Raw genomic sequence first — 18,044 nt, 5'->3', positions numbered from 1 at the left:
CTCTTCCTCCAGCTCCAGCTAAAATACTCTTTTCTATTCATTGATATGAATACTAATGAGGCAGTTTGTGCTTTGGTGATGACACTGTATCAGGAAGAAGATAACAGAAAATTTGTCTCTTAATTCAGCTGAGGAGCATATAAAAGCTACACATTTCGTTCTACGAGATTCAGTGCACACAGATGAATTTAAGAAAAGGTCTTATAAATTTCATTTATTTCATATTTCAAGGCTGTTCCTATTTGGAAGGCAAAAGTTGGACAACAATTTGTGAAGTCAGTTCATCTCCTTGTGCTTTAATTTCCATAGCTGTAAAACAAGAATAAAACTTACCCTTCTGAAATATTTTGTGATCTTGAATGAAATGCACTAAGTACAAAATATCAACAGTGAAATGGAACAGAGAACTTACCTCATAAGCAAACACATTTCCAGTAGTCTTGATGGCCACAATATGGGAGTTATTGGTGAATACAGTAAACAGCACTGGACAGTGGTATTTGCCTGATAGAGGGGGGAAAAAAAGTTTAAATTTCACATGAAGACCTGCAACTGTTTTGAAATAGCTAATTTCTCCTATCTCTGTGGAGGACATTTACATGAATTTTTAATATAAAGTGTAACTTCAGCATGTATTTAATGGCATTTTAACAACATTCTGATTCTCCAGTGACAGGCAAAGTCCAAGAAAGAGTAACATACAAGAGAATTATAGAACAAGCAAGAAAAATGCAGTTTTGACATCTATTGCCTTCAATCTCCAAACACGGAACTTTGTTCAACTTGTTTGGTAACTATGAAATACCACAATATAATTGTTACTGTGATAATTAAAGATCTATTGATAACAAGAGCTTATACTTTGCAATGTGCCCAGTGCTGTGTATCACTGTTGTTCCCAGGAATAAAAGTTTAGCTTATATCCTACAGAAAAGTTCACAGCCACTGCTGTGCTTTTAGGAGAGGAGAGCATTTTGTATTCAAATGTGGCAAGCAGAATGCCATTAAATCTGAACACGTTACTCCATAAGGAACCCAGCTTCTGCTCTAATCAAGCTGTGAATTTTCCCAGGAGGGTCAGCATAAATATTAAGCATGTCAACAGCAAGTGAACTGATGGAAGGTACTGCAGGAGGAAAAAGAAAAATGTCTGGATGATCTCAGCAGAAAGCAATTAGAAGAAGGTTATTAATACTTGATCAGTTTGCAAGACCTGAGGGTTTGGGTGAGATTTTTGAAATAAGTTGGACCTATTTGGTTCTTTTTTTCCTAATTACCATTTGAAAATCAAAACCAGCAGGGAGGCCAGAACAGAGGCTGCTCTCAGCACCTGTGAAGACAGGAGAGGCAAACACCTACAGAGATTTACTGCTCACTGCTCAGTCAGAGGCAGCTCTGGCCCCCAGCACAAGTCAGAGCTGAGCACCATTTCTGTCACTGCCACCAGCACTGAAGGAAAGCCATTGCCACAAGGGACTGAAATTCAAGAGGAAGTTTAGAAAGGGATTTTTGGAAGTGGCATCAGGGTTTGGCCCAACTGATGGATTCAGAAACATGCTGGTAAAAAGTGAGGCCTCATTGCAGCTGCATAAAAAAGAGCAAATCATCATATTTTCAGTTCCAGCAAAAGCAAAACTGCTGAAGGCACACATGTGTTGATCTGGAGAGAAGGTACACAGCTCAGGAGGGATCACTAAATGGCAGAAACTGCAATATCCAAAGACCTTTTATATCATACAGGTGTGAGCAAGAGAAGATACTACATATGTAGCAAACATTGTACATGTTAAGATTTAAATAAAAGTTTGCTGATAGACAGAAATGCAACATTTTACTCCTCTTTTGCTGCATTTTCCCTTGATCGGTTAATGACACGATATGCACCTTTCTAAGGAAAAGGCTGCAGACTGTGTTGAGCTGTGTGGCTGTTGCCATTCCCCCCCAGCATTACAAACTGAACTTCTTTAAGGAAGGCACAATATCACAGTATCTTTCAAAAACCTTGGCCACAGTGACCATTGATCAATTTTTAACACTCTGCTCTTGAGACAGATTGTACACAAGGCACAGAAGAAATCCATCAGCCAGAGAAAAGAGCTTGTAGTCCATAGACTCTGCTAAGATAAGGAGAGAGACACTCCAGAATTTTATTCCCACCTAATCTTTGCCACTCTCATTTCAAAGAAATCATTATCTACTTTGTAGAAGATGAAATCATCTGCACTCTGCTGTTTTGTTCCTAGCATCCTCACTTAGATGGCAGATTTTATATCTTGCAGAAATAAAACTCAAGGTTGCTGTCTTCTGTGCTTCTATTCATAAAATCCCACGTGTTCATTTAAGTCTAATCCCTTTTATAAACAAAAAGCTGCTCAAAACCAAGTGAACAGCAAATATTGCCATAGGCAAGCTAGAAAAACGATAACATTACAGAAATTTAGCCTTTTCTGATTTTTTTCCTTAAAGTAAACAGTACCTTACTGCAGTAGCAGCTATAGTAAAGTGAAATTGCTGAATAATTTACAGCTCCCCAGTGTAAGGAAAAACAGAAATGGAACTTTAAAGGTAAGCATATCACTCACAAGAAGCAGTTAGTCTACTCAAGAAATAAAAACCATCATAGAGAACACAAACTACGTAGCTTTACCATGAGTAAGACAAATCAGAATTTATTAAAGCACTCATTAAGGAAAAAAACCCCAACAAAGCACCACCACAGAAAATGACTGCACTTACCTTCACTGTTTTTAGCAAAATTCAGCCTTATAAGTGATTTGGCATCTAGTTTCTAAAGAAAATGAAGCATTAAAAATATTAATCACAACAGAATGTAACCATGGAAATAAAAGGAAACTGTAACATCACTGTTAGGATTTTAACAGTACAGAATTTATAACTAATATATTGCAAGTTGTTTGAATCATCAGAACCCTGGGAATTTAAGTCACAGACAGCCCACAAAAACAAGGTTCATCGAGCCTGAGAACCAGTATAGGTTTGTTTACAGGGCTGTATTTGACACAGTACAGTGCTAACCACAAGGAATAAGCTCAAGATGTTGCACAACTGTCTTAACACAAACTCAAAGGAGTTTGCCTTGCTAAGAGGCAAAGATCATTGCTGCTGATCAGAAGGGGCAATTCAGCAGGGACCTCTGATGAAAGTCATAAAGCTAGCAAACCATTCTGGCAATCCAGCTTGCTGCCTTCTCTGAAATCACTGTAATTTTCCTTTTACTTCAGGAAATGTGCAGCAGGGCCCACATAATAACTAGCAATAACAAAGAGAAACGCAAGTTCTCTGGAGAGGCACTTGGGGTCACAAAGGGAGTCCCAGGATGGATTTTCAGCCACTTAATCTCCAGGTAAGAATTCCATGGAAGAGGGAATGGAGATGGCAGCCAAGGCTGGAGTAGTAATGTTCTTCAACTCTAGAGAGAACACTGCCAACTAAGCTAGCTCCTGCTCTGCCATGCTTCATCAGAAGGATAGCTATGGCATTTTTCTGCTGCTCTCTCTCTGGAAGGGTTTTCTGTCATGGGGAAGGAAAAGCTATTGAGCTGGCAGGCACTTCTGGACAATCAGGCCGCTCCCTCCCTGAGACACGAAAGCTGCAAACACACCCAAAATAACAGTGAGCCTTCAGTAACGTGACTGGGCAGGCCCACGTATGCCAGTCATTCCATAAGGTCAGAGTGTGATTTGGGTACATCACTGGCATGCCAGGCCACACTACAACCAGGGTCACCCCACCAGGATGGTCAGACAGTGCTGGACTGGGGCACCCAGCTGGAGACGAAAGTGCAGCCCAGCAAGTTGTAAGGCTGAGCCAGGATATGAGACCTATAAAAATAACAACAAACCCTTTGATTGTATCAGCTGTCAGTTTCACTGCCAAATTGATCGTTAAAAGCACAGCCAGAACAGGCCTTTTAAAAGAAACAATCGGTTCTCTTCTCAAAACACACACCTGAAGAGATGAGGGAGGTTTTTATAACCCAGACAGCTCTTTATAAACAGCTTCGAGTGGAGCTGTGCCAGCCGTGGGGCCCACACTGCTCGTTCCATCATTATGGCAAAGAGTGATAACAGAATCGTGAGAAACTAAGTCAGTGGGGTTTTTGTGCCTAATCAAAATTCATATTCCTGGTGCAGAGAGTACACGTTCTGACAGCTGGACTCATTCGTTTATAGGAAGGCACTTCTCAAATTGCTCTCCACCAACTGGCAGGCTCTTCTGCTGCCAGAAAGGTAACCACCTCTCTAATTTATTAGCAGGAAGAGTGATGAGGGCAAGTAGTAATAAAATGGGAAGGGAGAAAAGAGGCCAAGTTAGGTTATATTTAGTTATGTGATGGAAGACCAGCGCTGCTTTTTTTTCTTAAGTGGATACTCAAAAAAAACCAACCCAAAACACTCCAGTATCTGCCCACTGCTGAGGTACAAAGAGGACAACAAGGCAACAGCAGCTTCTAATATGACTAAGTGAATGCAGAGCTTTATTCATTTATTTATCTTCTTACAAGAACAAAATTATCAAAGAAGTAGCAGGGGAACAGCAGAGTTGCCAAAAGGAACATCTGATCCTGGGCAGATCTGTTCAACCTAAACAACTATTAACACAAAGCAGCATCCATCTGTGCACATGTTGTGCAACAGCCCGAAAATTATGTTTCAGAAAAAGCTTCTTTAGAAATACAACCACTGGAAACACTGATAATTTGAAGGAAGGTCCTTAAATTATCTTCCTGGCAGACCTGAGCTATCCCCAGAACGTATGAGCAAACCACCTTTAAACAAAAATGGAAACAGTTCCTTAAGAAACAGTTTAGCATGACTGAAGATTCAGATTTATACCTTGACAGAAATTTAGTGGAAAAGACAGACTAAACTGCGGTGCAGACTTTAAAGGTAGCAAAAGCTGCAGTGCACTGTTTCATCTATCAACATACGATGCATTGTTAGAAGTGCTGCCAAGTCCTCGGACTCCTCACTCCATACCCAGGGAAACAGTATGGTATTTCAGGTCACATCTTTCCGTAATATGGAAAAAGGCTATTTTTCAGCATGACTTACTCATGGTGCATCAGCTGCTTGTGCTGGATCTGCTCCCCACTGAGACAAGCACTTACAGTCTTATATGTCAACAGTAAATAAAAAAACAGCGATTGTCATATAGGAGTTGAAATACGTGCACTGCCTGGTGTCTTCTTCCAGGCTGGGAACTCTGCAGTGAAGTGCTGTATGAATACTGTAAGGTTTTATTGCTGCAGACTGGCCACCTATCAGGCTTGTGCTGAAGAAGTGACCATGGCATGTGAGCTCACACCCTTTGGAGCAGCTCTGCACTTTGGCTCGTGCAGCAAGGCAAGAGGGGGATTTAGTGTTGTCAAAGCAAATCTCTGGAGCCCCAGAACAGCAAAATCAGGTGACAATCTGCTCCAAAGGATTGCTCAGTGCCCAAGACCAGGCTGCATGCAGAGCAGCCACAGAGAAGGGAGTCTACACACTTCCAGGAGGTCCAGTTTTGAAAGACCTACACATTACACAGGAAAGTATGAAAGGACATGATATAGGCAACCTGTATAATATTATTTTTTTCCTCTCAATTTCTTCATTTCACATTAAAACAGGATTATCTTGAGTGTGGGTGAATCTCCTTTTATTTATTCTCCATCAAAAGTCAAAGCTTTCCAAGCACTATCACACAGTTTGTTGCCATGGAAATGACCATTATGCCACAAACGGGCGCTGGTCTTCATGGGAAGAGACAGCAGGAGTGAATGAATCTTATAATGAGTTAAAGTATTTGTTTTCATGTATTTCTTATTATTAATAATGCATAAGAGAGCACAAATATTGCATACACAACTCCAGTTCAAATATATCTCCAACCTGAATTTCCCTGACACAGACCTACCATCCATTTTCAGTCACTTCCCAGTGAGGAAAGAAAGGCAAAAAAAAAAGTGTTTATTAAAAACACTTGATCTAATTAAAATTCTAAATTCTTAATGAAAATGAAAGGCCACAAGCATCTGCCACTTCCCCCGAGCAGAAATAAGAGCTGCATATTCACTTCTAAAAATATTTTATGCAGAAATACTGGAAAGCAGACGCATTTCACTGCACGTAGTACCAGCTGCTCCACAGCAAGGAAGGGCTAAAAAAAAAAAAACAACCAAACGCAGAACCGTGCGAGCTCTTTTCTCAGCTGACTCTACTCTTGCAGGCACACTGCCACAAAGGCAGCCAAGGCTACTTTTGGCCATGACCTACTTTCCTGCAGCAGCGAGAAGCCCCACCGCCCCACGCGCTCTCATCTGTCAGCTGACAGCACCGGCTCCTGCGGGATCCCAAAGGGCAGCAGCCTTTATTGATACCCAGGCAGAGGTTATTACGACACGTAGGTTAGTGGGGCACTGTGGCAGCTCGCGGATGAAACATGCCGATTGTTTCGAATTAAATCATTCTCTGTCATCGCTGCGTGTCTCGTGGAGATATGACCTACAATCCCTGCGCATCAATTAGTTACACTCTCTGAATCTCTTTGGTCTGTGGCTGCACGTTCTTCTTGTTAATGAGGCTCTGACCCTGTTGGATATGCACCAGCCTGAAAGGCAATCAAAATGGGCTCAGCTGATTCTCTACCCACACATGGGTAGAGTCGGTGATGTGCGGCAGGAGCTGCATTTAGTAAAGACAGACTTTCCCTCTCTACCAACAGCAACTGAGTAAGTGTTAAAATGTTCAACACTTGGGGATCAGACATCCTGACTGGACACACTGAATGGCCTCTGTCAGGAACACACAAAACTCCAGGGAAGCTATCATGGGGAAAAGTCAATGTGCCATGTCTGAACTGGTTGACAACATGAGGACAGAATCATCCAGAGCCAGCATTTCCATTTGGTAGGTTTTCATCCCACCAAAATAAGCAACACAGAGTTACCTCAAGTAGAAGAGAAAGCCAGAACAAATACTAATGCTGAAATATAATGCTGCCTACCAAGTACCAAACTTAGCTCAACAACAGCAAATTAGTTTTGTAGGAAATTCTTTAGTTCCTTTAACGATGAGACACGTTACATAAAACTTTGCATACAACTTCCCATTTTAAGAAGTCCTCAGAATTTTCCCTGCTATAAAATCTCCAAAAAATATGTGGATATTAACTGAATGAACAGTATTGGAATAACTCCATGTATAATGTTACTAATTTCGGATCTTATAAATGGATCTAATGATGATATTGGAAATCCTCAACTCTGCACATTAGGGCATGTGACTGGAAACAGCAGCACAGTTTTAACAAGATAAGCCACCTTCATGGGTATTAGTATTTCATGAAAAATCTGAGGTCAGCAGCCAACAGGCCAGAATAGCCTCATGATTCAAGATATTGTTTCTATGTTCAGTTCAACAGCAAAGTGCTAGATATTTATCATGTGGACAACTGCCTACCAAAGGCTGAAAAGACACTCCATTCACATTCTTGGATGAAGCTGCTATTTAACTCCAGTTTTCATGTACTGTTGAACTGGTATGGAAATGGACACAGAGATCCTTCATCACACACTTCCAGACCACCATTATCTACATATTTAAATGTTAATTAAACTGACACCATATGGTCACCAAAGCCTTGTCCAGAGAATCATAAAGATATGCCTGATAACACACATGGCTCACAGATACCAGCAATAATGTTGCTCTATCAGAGAGCACATTAACAGAAATTACCATGAGAAAAAGATGCACAGTCGCATGTGCAAGATCAAACCTGCAGCCTTAATGGAGTCAGAAGTCTATCAATCCAGAGACCCACAGCCAAATACGTCATGGCTCATGGAAAATGAAGCTTTGCAGAAGCATCAAAAATCTAGTCTCCAATTTTAGCAAAAAACAGGCAAGTAAGGAAGGATCTGTGGGAAACCTCATGCTGCATCTCATTTAAGGCTAGAGCACTTCACAGCTGCTAGTTTTTCAAGTGCCACAGTCACAAAATCCCATCCAATGTGCACACTTCCACCAAAACACAGAAAAGGAAAAGAAGAGACCATCTGTTCAGTCTGTAAAACCTAGATGTAAATACTTTTTTGCTATAAGGGAAATAATCCATTAGAAATAACACTAGACACATTTATCTGCTGTGTCCAGGGGTGGGTTACTGGATCAAACACTGCCCACCACCACCACAGTCCCCATCAGCAGGGAGGGAAGGAGGCACAGCAGCTTGGCCAGTGGCTCATGACACTAGAGGGTTTTAAATGCCTCTTTCTGATAAAGCACTTGAACAGTAAGTAGAGGAAAATCTCATCTCTTTGCCCTCACTGTTTCCCAAAGATAGAGGGAATTGAAAAATAAATCCCCTTTTTAGGACAGATAAAGGCTAACTCTTAGTGCTGCTGAGCACACTGGTGCAAGACACAGACACAACTCTGGAAGAGCAACAACCCACTATCCACATGTTTGCCAGTAACAAAGGAGAGAGGGAAATTTTCAGAAAACCCATCAAAAATGGAGTCATCTTTCAGGACACCAGACTCAGCAGGACCTGTGCTTTATGACAATTTCCAGTTATAACACATGACTTTCTGGTCATTCCTCAGGGCAGGAATCACGTCCTCATATGTTTCTATCCAGGGGCTTTGAAAATTTACGGTCACTAGTCAAATATTAACTAATTTAAACTGTTGACTAAAAGCTAATGATTTCTGAGGCAAATGAGGTAAGACAACACGGCTCAGTTGCTACATATTGAAGGGTTCATCTCGTTCAAAGTGGATTTAGGTGTTTGAGCAGCAGCCTGTGTCTGCTGCCCCAGACAAACATGCACCTGGAGAGATGCTTAATGACGATAGCTGTAACCACCTGTGCCTGAAAGGCTGCTACTGGCCACCGAAATACAGGCAGCAACTTTCAGCTGGAAACAAAAAAAAAAAGAGAAAAGGAAGAAGCACTGCTCATCCTGGCTAACTCTCATTTATGAAAAAGTACCTGCTTCTGAAATGACCCAGCTTGTCAAGGAAAATGCACCAAATTACCATTTTCTGAAAGCACCCTTTCTGTCTCAACATGTACTCTAAAACTGTTGTCTGTCTTACACTATGAGTTGTAATATATCAAAGTATTATCAGAGTACTTCAGGAGAAGATTAGAAAATATTCCCACCGCTGTACCAGGCATCCACACAGCATTTACTGTGCATGATTAACATTAACTCTCTTCAAAGAAGATATATTAAAATTTAAGACGTGGAGAAGGACAGCTGTGATCATTTAGGGTATGGAGGACTTAAAGGCATGAAGAACATCTGACAAGAAAATACAAGTCTCAAGAAAATGTCAGGAAAGCTTTAAATTCCTCTATGCCAAACACACAGCTGTAAACACTAACAGAGAGAAAAGCAATTCTGGCACAGATACAAACAAGAGTAAGTTGGTCAAACCCAAAATTTACAGAAGATATCTATTAGATGAAAAATCATCAGAAGAATCAGAAGAACCTCTCTGCAGTCACAGCAGGCAGAAAGCAAACACCGATTCAAGACAGAGCACACAGTTTGCAAAGCAGACTGTGACAGAGCCAAAGACCTCAGTCTTCCAGTTTTCTGCTCCTGATCATTTCACCCTTCTTTCTGCAACACATGAAAACCAAGCTGGATTTGTCTGAATCACTTTTCAACAACAAAGCTTCCCTTGGTTTTACTCCTGTAGCTTTGTTCTCTGCCCTGTAATAAGCCATTACTCACCTAGAACAAAACTGTATTCCTACCCCAAATTGAAACTTTTCTTACAAATAAACAGAAAAAAAAGCTCACTTCAGATGTACAGGAAAAAATATGCTAAGGTTAACAAAAGGGGAAAAAGTGGGAAATTGACATTAAAACTTATGCAATATCTGAAGACCTGACTGAGTTGCATCAGACAAATTAAGAAACATCTTTTGAATTTCAAGCTGAAGATGTGCCAACTTCTTCTGACATGTATGTGAAAAGGGTTCTCTAGAGAAGAATTAAAATTCTCATTTATACATCACCCATATTACATCCAAATGAGACCTGAAGTTACTGATCCACCTAAATTATCACTCATTTCCAAAACTCCAAGGAGAAAATGCAGCAGACTACTTGGATTTCAGGTGCCGTGCTCTGATGTTGAGGAAAAAACAATGAAAGATGGAGATGACTCACTCCTGAATGTTTCTACATAATGAAAAACATCTCAACTGGCCAAACTATTTTGCTCTTAATTAGACAGCCTAGATGCTGAAAACTGCTGTGGAGATACCCTGCCCATGGAGGGCTGCACAGCATCTTCCTCTCTGTGTTTTGTATCGAGACAAAGCATGAAAATGCTCAAAGTAAGCACAGTCTCTTTGGAAACAATAAGTGAAGAAAACTTTTCAAGAGAAAAAGGTGAAAAATCACAAGGAAAATCTGACTCCTGCTGCAACATGTCATCTTTAGAAGATCATCAGAACCCTAGGGTAACATTACCACCATGTTGCAGAAAGTTCTAGAAAAACACTCTGAAAATGCATCGCAGTGAACATTATCTACAGCTACTACATTTTGCTGACAATGCCCACTGCTACACTGGGATGAAAGAGGTCACCTTCAAACCACAGGTTCTTGTCCGATGACATCCATTCTTTCCTGCTCGTTATCTAGAAACACACCTGGAATAACACAATTAAAGCAGCAATCTGCAGTAAATTACCACACAGACCGTATGAACCCAGCTAAAAGCCATTGTCACTGTTGACTTAGCCAGTAAGAGTCACATGAAACTTGAACTTGTCCCCTTCCCAGTTCAGACCTGAGATTAGTTCTATTCAGCTCAGGGTTGGATGAGTTTTGTTTGCGATCATGATCTTGACACATCTGACTCAGCAATGTGTGAAGCTCATCCAACCACTTGCAGGAATCCATTCCTGAAACACACTTGCCTTGCACTGATTATCTGACAGAGGTGGAAAGCAATTTGTAGTGAACCATAGAGCCCTGTCTGGAACTTAACCTGTACTTTAACACCTGTTCCTACGGTACTTAGTATTTCCCACACTGCTCACACACTTCAGTTTCTTTATTCAGAATATTGCAAAAGAAGAAAAAATACCTCATTATTTCTCATTATGTTCACTTCTCGGGTGAAGAAATGACTGTCAATGCTTCCTATTTTTGTATCCATGCTTCCAAAATACTTACATGGTAAAAGCACTTTCACGTTTAAGGAAGTTTCACCTTTGCTCCGATTTCTGCATCCTCTTCAGGCAGGATTTCCCTTATTTAGACAGCCAAAACCTTTTTTTGTGCATTAAAAATAAGGGTTGGAAGGTTGTTTGTTCCTTTTTAAAGTGAGATTAATATATTTAGCAGTAAAAGAAGTAATCTTCTCCGCATCCTCATCATTAAAGCAGGTCAGCAAGCTACTCTCATTGCAAGACCAGCAACTGATTTCCATGAGGCTGACTGAAATCTAGCTGGTCAAACTGAAAAGAAACCATGCTTTCCCAGTAAAATGAAGTAACAATAGCCACCAGCATTTGGGAGATGAATTGGTTAATAAATAGATTTAAGGAATGTGTTTCCAAAGTTCTGAAACAACAGACTTGGAAGTGATTTTTTTCCTTTGAGGGTAATAAGTTACTGGTTTTGAAAGTGCTGCAGTTACTCAGGCAAGCATCATCCTACCAACCCTTCTACAAACAAACAATTTAAAAAGGAAGGGGCACTGCCTACATGCCTAGTGTGCAGTGCTGGGGGGAGGAGGTGTCCACTACAGGCTGTCACTGCTGCAGGGCACTGCAGGTACAAGCTCTCTGGGTCCTTCCAAAGCGTGGATCAGACAGGCTTACTGCACGAGCCAGGCACCTGTACTGCCACAATTATTTGGTCATGTTAGCCATAATTTCACCCCAGGTCAGTTTTATTTGGTAAATACAGGATTAAGAGTGTGGGAGAAAAACAGCAAACATTTATAGTGTACACAGAGTAAAAGTTTGTGTCCTGCTCTCTCTTTTTAAAAGGCAGATGTCTCACTGGGGAAAGTCAGAGATTTTCAGCCTTCTGACTCCAAAGTTAGTTCTCATTTTCCATGTCAGTGGCTCTGCCTTCTACTGCTTCTTCATATGCACCAGACTCCTATGGTTATCTTCAGAGGCAGTCCAAGCAAAAGGCCTTTCCAACTCTTTAAAAACCCTAAGAATGTATAAAAAAATTCCTCTTTATCCTAGTAAGAAGCTAAAACCTTGTAACACTTAAGAAAATGCTCTCTCTGGCCTGCAGGTCTGGATCCTAACCTCGCATGAGACAGAGCAGAACACAAATTGTGTTCTGCCTCACTCAGATCAGAAATGTGACTCCCAGTCTCATACATCCACCACAGAGCATCTTCAGGTCTCTTAACCTGACTCTTAGGTGTATGCTAAGCCCAAGCTAAATTAACTTGACTGAATTGTGTTTGCCCTTCAAGACACATACACAATGTCAGCACAGTGCACACAGCCCTGAACATGAGGATTGGCTCTTTGGGATAGACAGGATCAGCACACACACGGATTGTACTGTGCTCTGAGCTGTGCAGAAAGATTTCACATGGCTGAGCCCTCTACATGAGTTTAAGAGTAGATGCATATAAAGTCATAAAACTGACTTTGGACCAAAGCCTTAGAAGCAAACATTGTGGCTTTCAAGCACTCCATTCCCACAGAAAAGGGAGAACAGGGGACAAAGAGAAAGCTACTTGCGAGTCAGGGGAAGAGATATTTGCCCAAGGTTACAGAGCCTTGATCGTGGCTGAGATACAGCCACAATAATGTGGCCTGCCCACACACAGTTAGAATGTCACTGAACCAGAGTGGAAAAAATAGGAATTGACATCAGACACATTACAATGCAAAGGAGGAAAAATAGCTCAGCCCACATATAACATATCCACGCAACAAAGAAGAACAATTTCCTTGAAATTCCTGTCAAAAGGCATGCTGATCTATCATCTGTTCATATTTGAGATTCCAACAAACCAGACATGCTCTGGCCAATCTCCCTTCTTGGAAGCAGGTATCCTGGGCCCAGCTGGCTGACTTGTGTGGGCATGCTGGTCAGGCTGTCAGAACGTCACTACATGAAACTTTCTGGCAAGCTTGCAACTATCTGCAAGCCCAAGAAGCCAAATTGCTGTTCTCAGTTAAAAGGAATGAGCTAACTATGATTTCCTCTTTTTTTTATGCGATTTTAGTGTAAAGATATGCTAGGGCAGTGTCCTGACAAAGCTGACAAGAAAAGTAAGTGAACCAATGCCAACTGACAGGCTGTAGTTCAGCTGCAAGGGATGCACTGTTTCTTCCATGATTACTGGTGCAGTAACATAAGCATTTTTTACTCCAATGCTTTCTTAAAAAGGGGAGAAGAATAAAGTTATTTTCTGGAATAGTTCATGGGAAACATCAGACATAAGTCAATGGTGATTTGTTTCTCCTAAATGGGTGTTGATGCCCCTACTGCACTTCAGGAGAATGTTCAGAAAGGCACGAAAAAATAACCATAAGCCATTAGAAGGTCTAGGAAAGGAGAGAAAGAAAAAATAAAATTAAAATATTTCAAACATATAGAAGAGTAACTACAATCTTGGCATTGCAGCATTTCTTTCAAAAGGAAGGTTGGTCCAATAGTTTAGGATTCAGAAGACTCAGAGAAGTTCCTTGCAGATCAGTTCACAAACATCCAATTAATAAAAGACTAGCACAGTCCTACCCTCTGGAGCACTGTGAAGATAAATATAACGATGACTGCAAGGCTCTCCAGTTCTCCACTGAGGGGTCCACTTCAGAAACAAGACAGCTAGACAGAATTAGCGAGTGCCAAGAGTGCACCATTAACACTGCCATTTCCAAGTAGCCTATTGACTTCTCTAAAGCATTTGTCCTGTAGCAAGCCATAACAAGAGAAGTACAAGACACAAAGGATTTCATTATAATTTTTTACTTCAGGACAAATAAATGGAAGAATTCTCCAGAGCCTCATCACCAACCTGTGCACAGTAATATCACGAGTCACTGCACAAAGCATGGCATTGAAGCTACTCTGCCTCAATTCCTTTCTAAATCAACACAGTGTCTTGAGTTTCTGTAAGTCACCAACTCATTACAGAAGATACTTTCTGGTTTCCACAAGGAGCAAGCTGCACAGGGAACAGAAGGTGTGCACACATTGACAGATTAAATAGAGGACAGCACAAGCTCAATTCACTGACTTCCTCTGCCACCTACCCTGCCTCATCCCATCCCTGTCCTGCCCAATGCCATCCAAAATCCTGAACCAGTCCTCTGGGAAACAAAGGCTGCATTTCAACCCCACTCTTCACCCTGTAACTCCACACGGCAGGATTCAGCAGGGCTATGTACTATTCTAAAGAACAAGTGGCTCCTTTTCCTTCCAAGTAGTCTGGAACACCTTTGTTCTGTGGAGAGTTCTGTACAGCACCAGTCCACCACAGAACAAAAGGGGAGAAGAGTGAGCTCCCCAGACAGAGTGATACAGAGAAAAAGGGGGGGATGTATATTGAGGAGAGCTGGAGATTCACTGCAGATCAACTACTGAGGCACATGTCTGGGTAAAGTAACAGGTGTCAAAGCCTGACTTCATTTGAGCATTTATGGTTCACCAAGTATGTTCTGCACAGTCTCCCTCTCTCCATATTACACAAGACCAGTAGGCACATTACACTTCTTGCTTAGCATTTACTCAGAGCAATTTTAAACCACATCACAGTTCACAGTCTGCAATGAGAACAGGTGTGATGGAGCTGTTCTGAGGGAAAAAAATTGATTTGGCAACACCCCAAAACACCCAACCAATGCAGACAGCAGCAAAGTGGTGAGAGGCTGGCAAAAACAAATGAAAATGTAATGTCATGCCTTCTCAACAATACATTGGCCTCTTCATGTGTGAAGAAAGACCTTGAATCATCTCTCCATCGCACAAACACACCTGCAGGAAGATACTGAGTCTCAGACAGGCTGTTCACGTTCAGAGTTTGGAATACTCGTCTGTATTTAGCTTCTCCTCCTATCTGTCTGCTGGGAAAATCTTTAATCAAACACAAGATGTTTCAGAGGCAATCTCACAGCTCAGAGCCATCTGCAAACCTCCCCCGATCCTGGGCAGTGGCTGCCGCCCAGTGCCCGCGAAAGTAACTGCAGGCGCAGGGGGAAGAGGCAAGTTCTGGCAGCTCAAGCAACACTTGGTACTTAAAATTTCCCTCTCTGCCCTCATAAACAATGCACTCTTTCTAACACATCAGAAAAAAAAAAACAAAATTCCAACAAGGAAATACCTCCAGTACTTCATATTTATTCAGTGCTTTACAACTTCATACTACTACAGAAAATAATCCTTTCATAATTATCCTTTATGCAGAAAAAGGGGGGAGAAACCCACAAAAGCACTTAAATCCCACTCTTGCAGTGAACTATCACGACAGAGGAAGGCCAGAAGCTTTCTGAAATATATGGCCAAGATAACTCAAAAGACTTTGCAGTTTAAGCATACCACTCATAATATCATCTATTAATCTCTTTAGAATCTGCAAAAAGCCAAATATCCCTTGGGTTAGGAAACTGCTGCAAGTTTAATCCCAGATGGAAAGGTGAGCTTGCCACTCCCTTGTCCTATATGGACTAGAATTCTGCTTATATGAGGCAGCAGTAGAGAGTCTTTTCCATTAATCACCAGTCAGGCTTTCTGGGCAGCACCAGCAGTAACAACAGAGGCTGTATTTTCCTCTATGCAGATATTAATTATGCCACACCTGTAAGGCAGGCAGGATGCCCTGAGAGTTCACACAAATGAACCACACATTTCCTGTGCCTCGCTACTTACAATCCACCAAAAAAAAATAAAATTCCATGCTCTACTCTTTTTTCCGCACACATAGTACAAGGTTGACTATTTAATACTACAAGGATCATTAACATGATGAAGTGAGGGGATATTAGGTCTAAAATGCCAAAGCCCTTTTCTTTTCAGCTAAAAAGAGATCCCCAGGAAACGTCTACATGAATCTCAGCAAGGCTGATCTCACAAGTATGATTCTTCAAAACAGCATTCCTGATCAACTTGTTTTGCTTTCACTAAGGCACATGTGTTTCTCCAACACATTAAACAGGAAACTGAGCACAAGGAAAGCAAAGACATGAAGTGGACACACTCATGATTACTTACTTCTCCTGTGATTGGATTGGTTCCATATTTCTTTATCCAAGGAACAATGCTCCTGAAACAGAAGGGATAAAGTGGTAAGTGACAAGCACCATCAGAAACCTCTATTGATGGGTATGATTATTTTTGCCAACTTCCTAAGACCAAATGGTGATTACACAGGTGTAATCAGTTCAACCACACAAAAATAAAGCTAAGTACAGACAGTAACTTACAGTATGTCAAAGACTGTCCCATCTGGTGTGCAAACTGGGTATTCAAAGGGCTGCAGGGACAAACTACGAAAAAGAAACACACTCTTGTTAGCAAAATCAGCTGGAAATCATGATGACAAAAGCAAGTAACATGTTGCTGATTCCCGTGCATGTTAAAGCAAGGCCTATACCAATGAAAATACTGAGTGGCTGCCAGTATCGACTACCTGATTCTACACAAAACAAGCTAACAACAAAATCCATGAGAGGAACTGGTGCAGTTCAGGAACATGTAGCTGCCAGCACTCACAGCCACAGAGACAGGGATGCTGTAATCCTCCTAGGTCCACTTCCATTGCCATGCCGGGGCCTACCAGCACAAAAGATGGTTCCAGCAGAAACACTCACTGTCTTTGCACTGAAATGGGCTAGGGAATAACTGGCAGTCACATCCAGCATCCCCTGTTAGGGCTGCTTCCATAATCCAGGGAGCTGTTGGCCAAGCAGCAGTAGTTCACAGATGTGGAAGGTAACTTCTTGAACTACCTAGTTTACAAGAGAATTTCTAACCCACTTTTACCAACTCTCTTCTTCCACTCCATCACTTCAAGCAGTAAACTCTAAACATTAAAAAAGAGCAGAAATATTCCTTCAATGTACCGAATCACTGTCTCAGCAAGATGAGTGATTGACCAAGCACATTCTGAGGAGGGACGATTCAAGCCTTGATTACACAGATTTGAAAGAGTGGAATGTACATGGCAATTGTTCCGTGCTATTTTATCACTTGTGTGTTCTTCCAGCCATCAGCTCCAATCTCTTTAGACACTAATGACGGGAAGTGTAGATATTGTTTCAGTTCTTGCTTGCCACACTGCTATCACAGCAGGCACGAGCCAATGAAAGCAAATGCTTCAGAAGAACATAGCTCAGTGCAGTGTCAACAGCCCTCATAAACAGATATGTCATTTAATAATGACAGCGCAAATTTGTTGCCTTACCTGCAGTGATCAAACGATAAACGTCTAAAATTGGTCCGCGGAAGGTCTGTTTATGGAAAAAGAAAACCAACCCAACAGAAGCTGAATCAATACTCCGTATCAGCATTGTAGTTAACAAAGAAATATTGCAAAGTTATGTTTTGCTATATACATGGTGGCAATTTACTGATGACAAGGTTAAATACACTAAGGCTTACAAAACTGAAACTTAAATCAGACTTTTTCTGATTGATTCAACTGAAATTGCACTGCCAGATCATAAGATCATAGAGCGTTAAGGAGCTGGAAGGGACTCTAAAGATGATGTAGTCCCAACTCCCCTTGCCATGGGCAGGGACACCACCCCCTAGAGCAGGGTGCTCAAGGCTTTACCCAGCCTGGCCTTGAACACTGCCACACAGAGCTCTGCCAGAGCGAGTCTCAATGCGATGCTACCAGGCTGTGCCCCAGGCTGGGGCCGGGGACGCTCGTGCGGCCACACTCCCAGCACCCCCGCGGGCCGGGACACCTCCCCCGTCCCTGCTTTCTTGCCGCCGTAGAACTGCGTGTACTCGGCGCACGTGATGTACCTGCGGGACAGAGAGGTGAGACAGCGAGGGGAGACAGCGAGGGGAGACAGCGAGGG

General features: G+C 41.7%; 1 protein-coding gene across 1 annotated transcript in view; it reads right to left on the bottom strand.

The window, feature by feature from the left end:
- PPIL2 (peptidylprolyl isomerase (cyclophilin)-like 2) overlaps positions 1 to 17,988 on the bottom strand; it is a gene marked incomplete at its 5' end in the record, with an annotated part of 68,622 nt that extends 50,634 nt beyond the window's left edge. The window contains 6 exons of the mRNA XM_009072209.1: positions 413 to 504; positions 2,737 to 2,788; positions 16,228 to 16,279; positions 16,440 to 16,502; positions 17,420 to 17,468; positions 17,942 to 17,988. Coding sequence (XP_009070457.1) covers positions 413 to 504; positions 2,737 to 2,788; positions 16,228 to 16,279; positions 16,440 to 16,502; positions 17,420 to 17,468; positions 17,942 to 17,988 — 355 coding nt within the window. The remainder of the gene's footprint in view (positions 1 to 412; positions 505 to 2,736; positions 2,789 to 16,227; positions 16,280 to 16,439; positions 16,503 to 17,419; positions 17,469 to 17,941) is intronic.
- Between the last annotated feature and the right edge of the window lie 56 nt (positions 17,989 to 18,044).

Source organism: Acanthisitta chloris, unplaced genomic scaffold, assembly GCF_000695815.1.
Source record: "Acanthisitta chloris isolate BGI_N310 unplaced genomic scaffold, ASM69581v1 scaffold11113, whole genome shotgun sequence".
In the NCBI taxonomy this organism is placed as follows: Eukaryota; Metazoa; Chordata; class Aves; order Passeriformes; family Acanthisittidae; genus Acanthisitta; species Acanthisitta chloris.
Note: the sequence above shows the minus strand (reverse complement) of the source record. Positions and strands in the feature narration are given on the sequence as shown.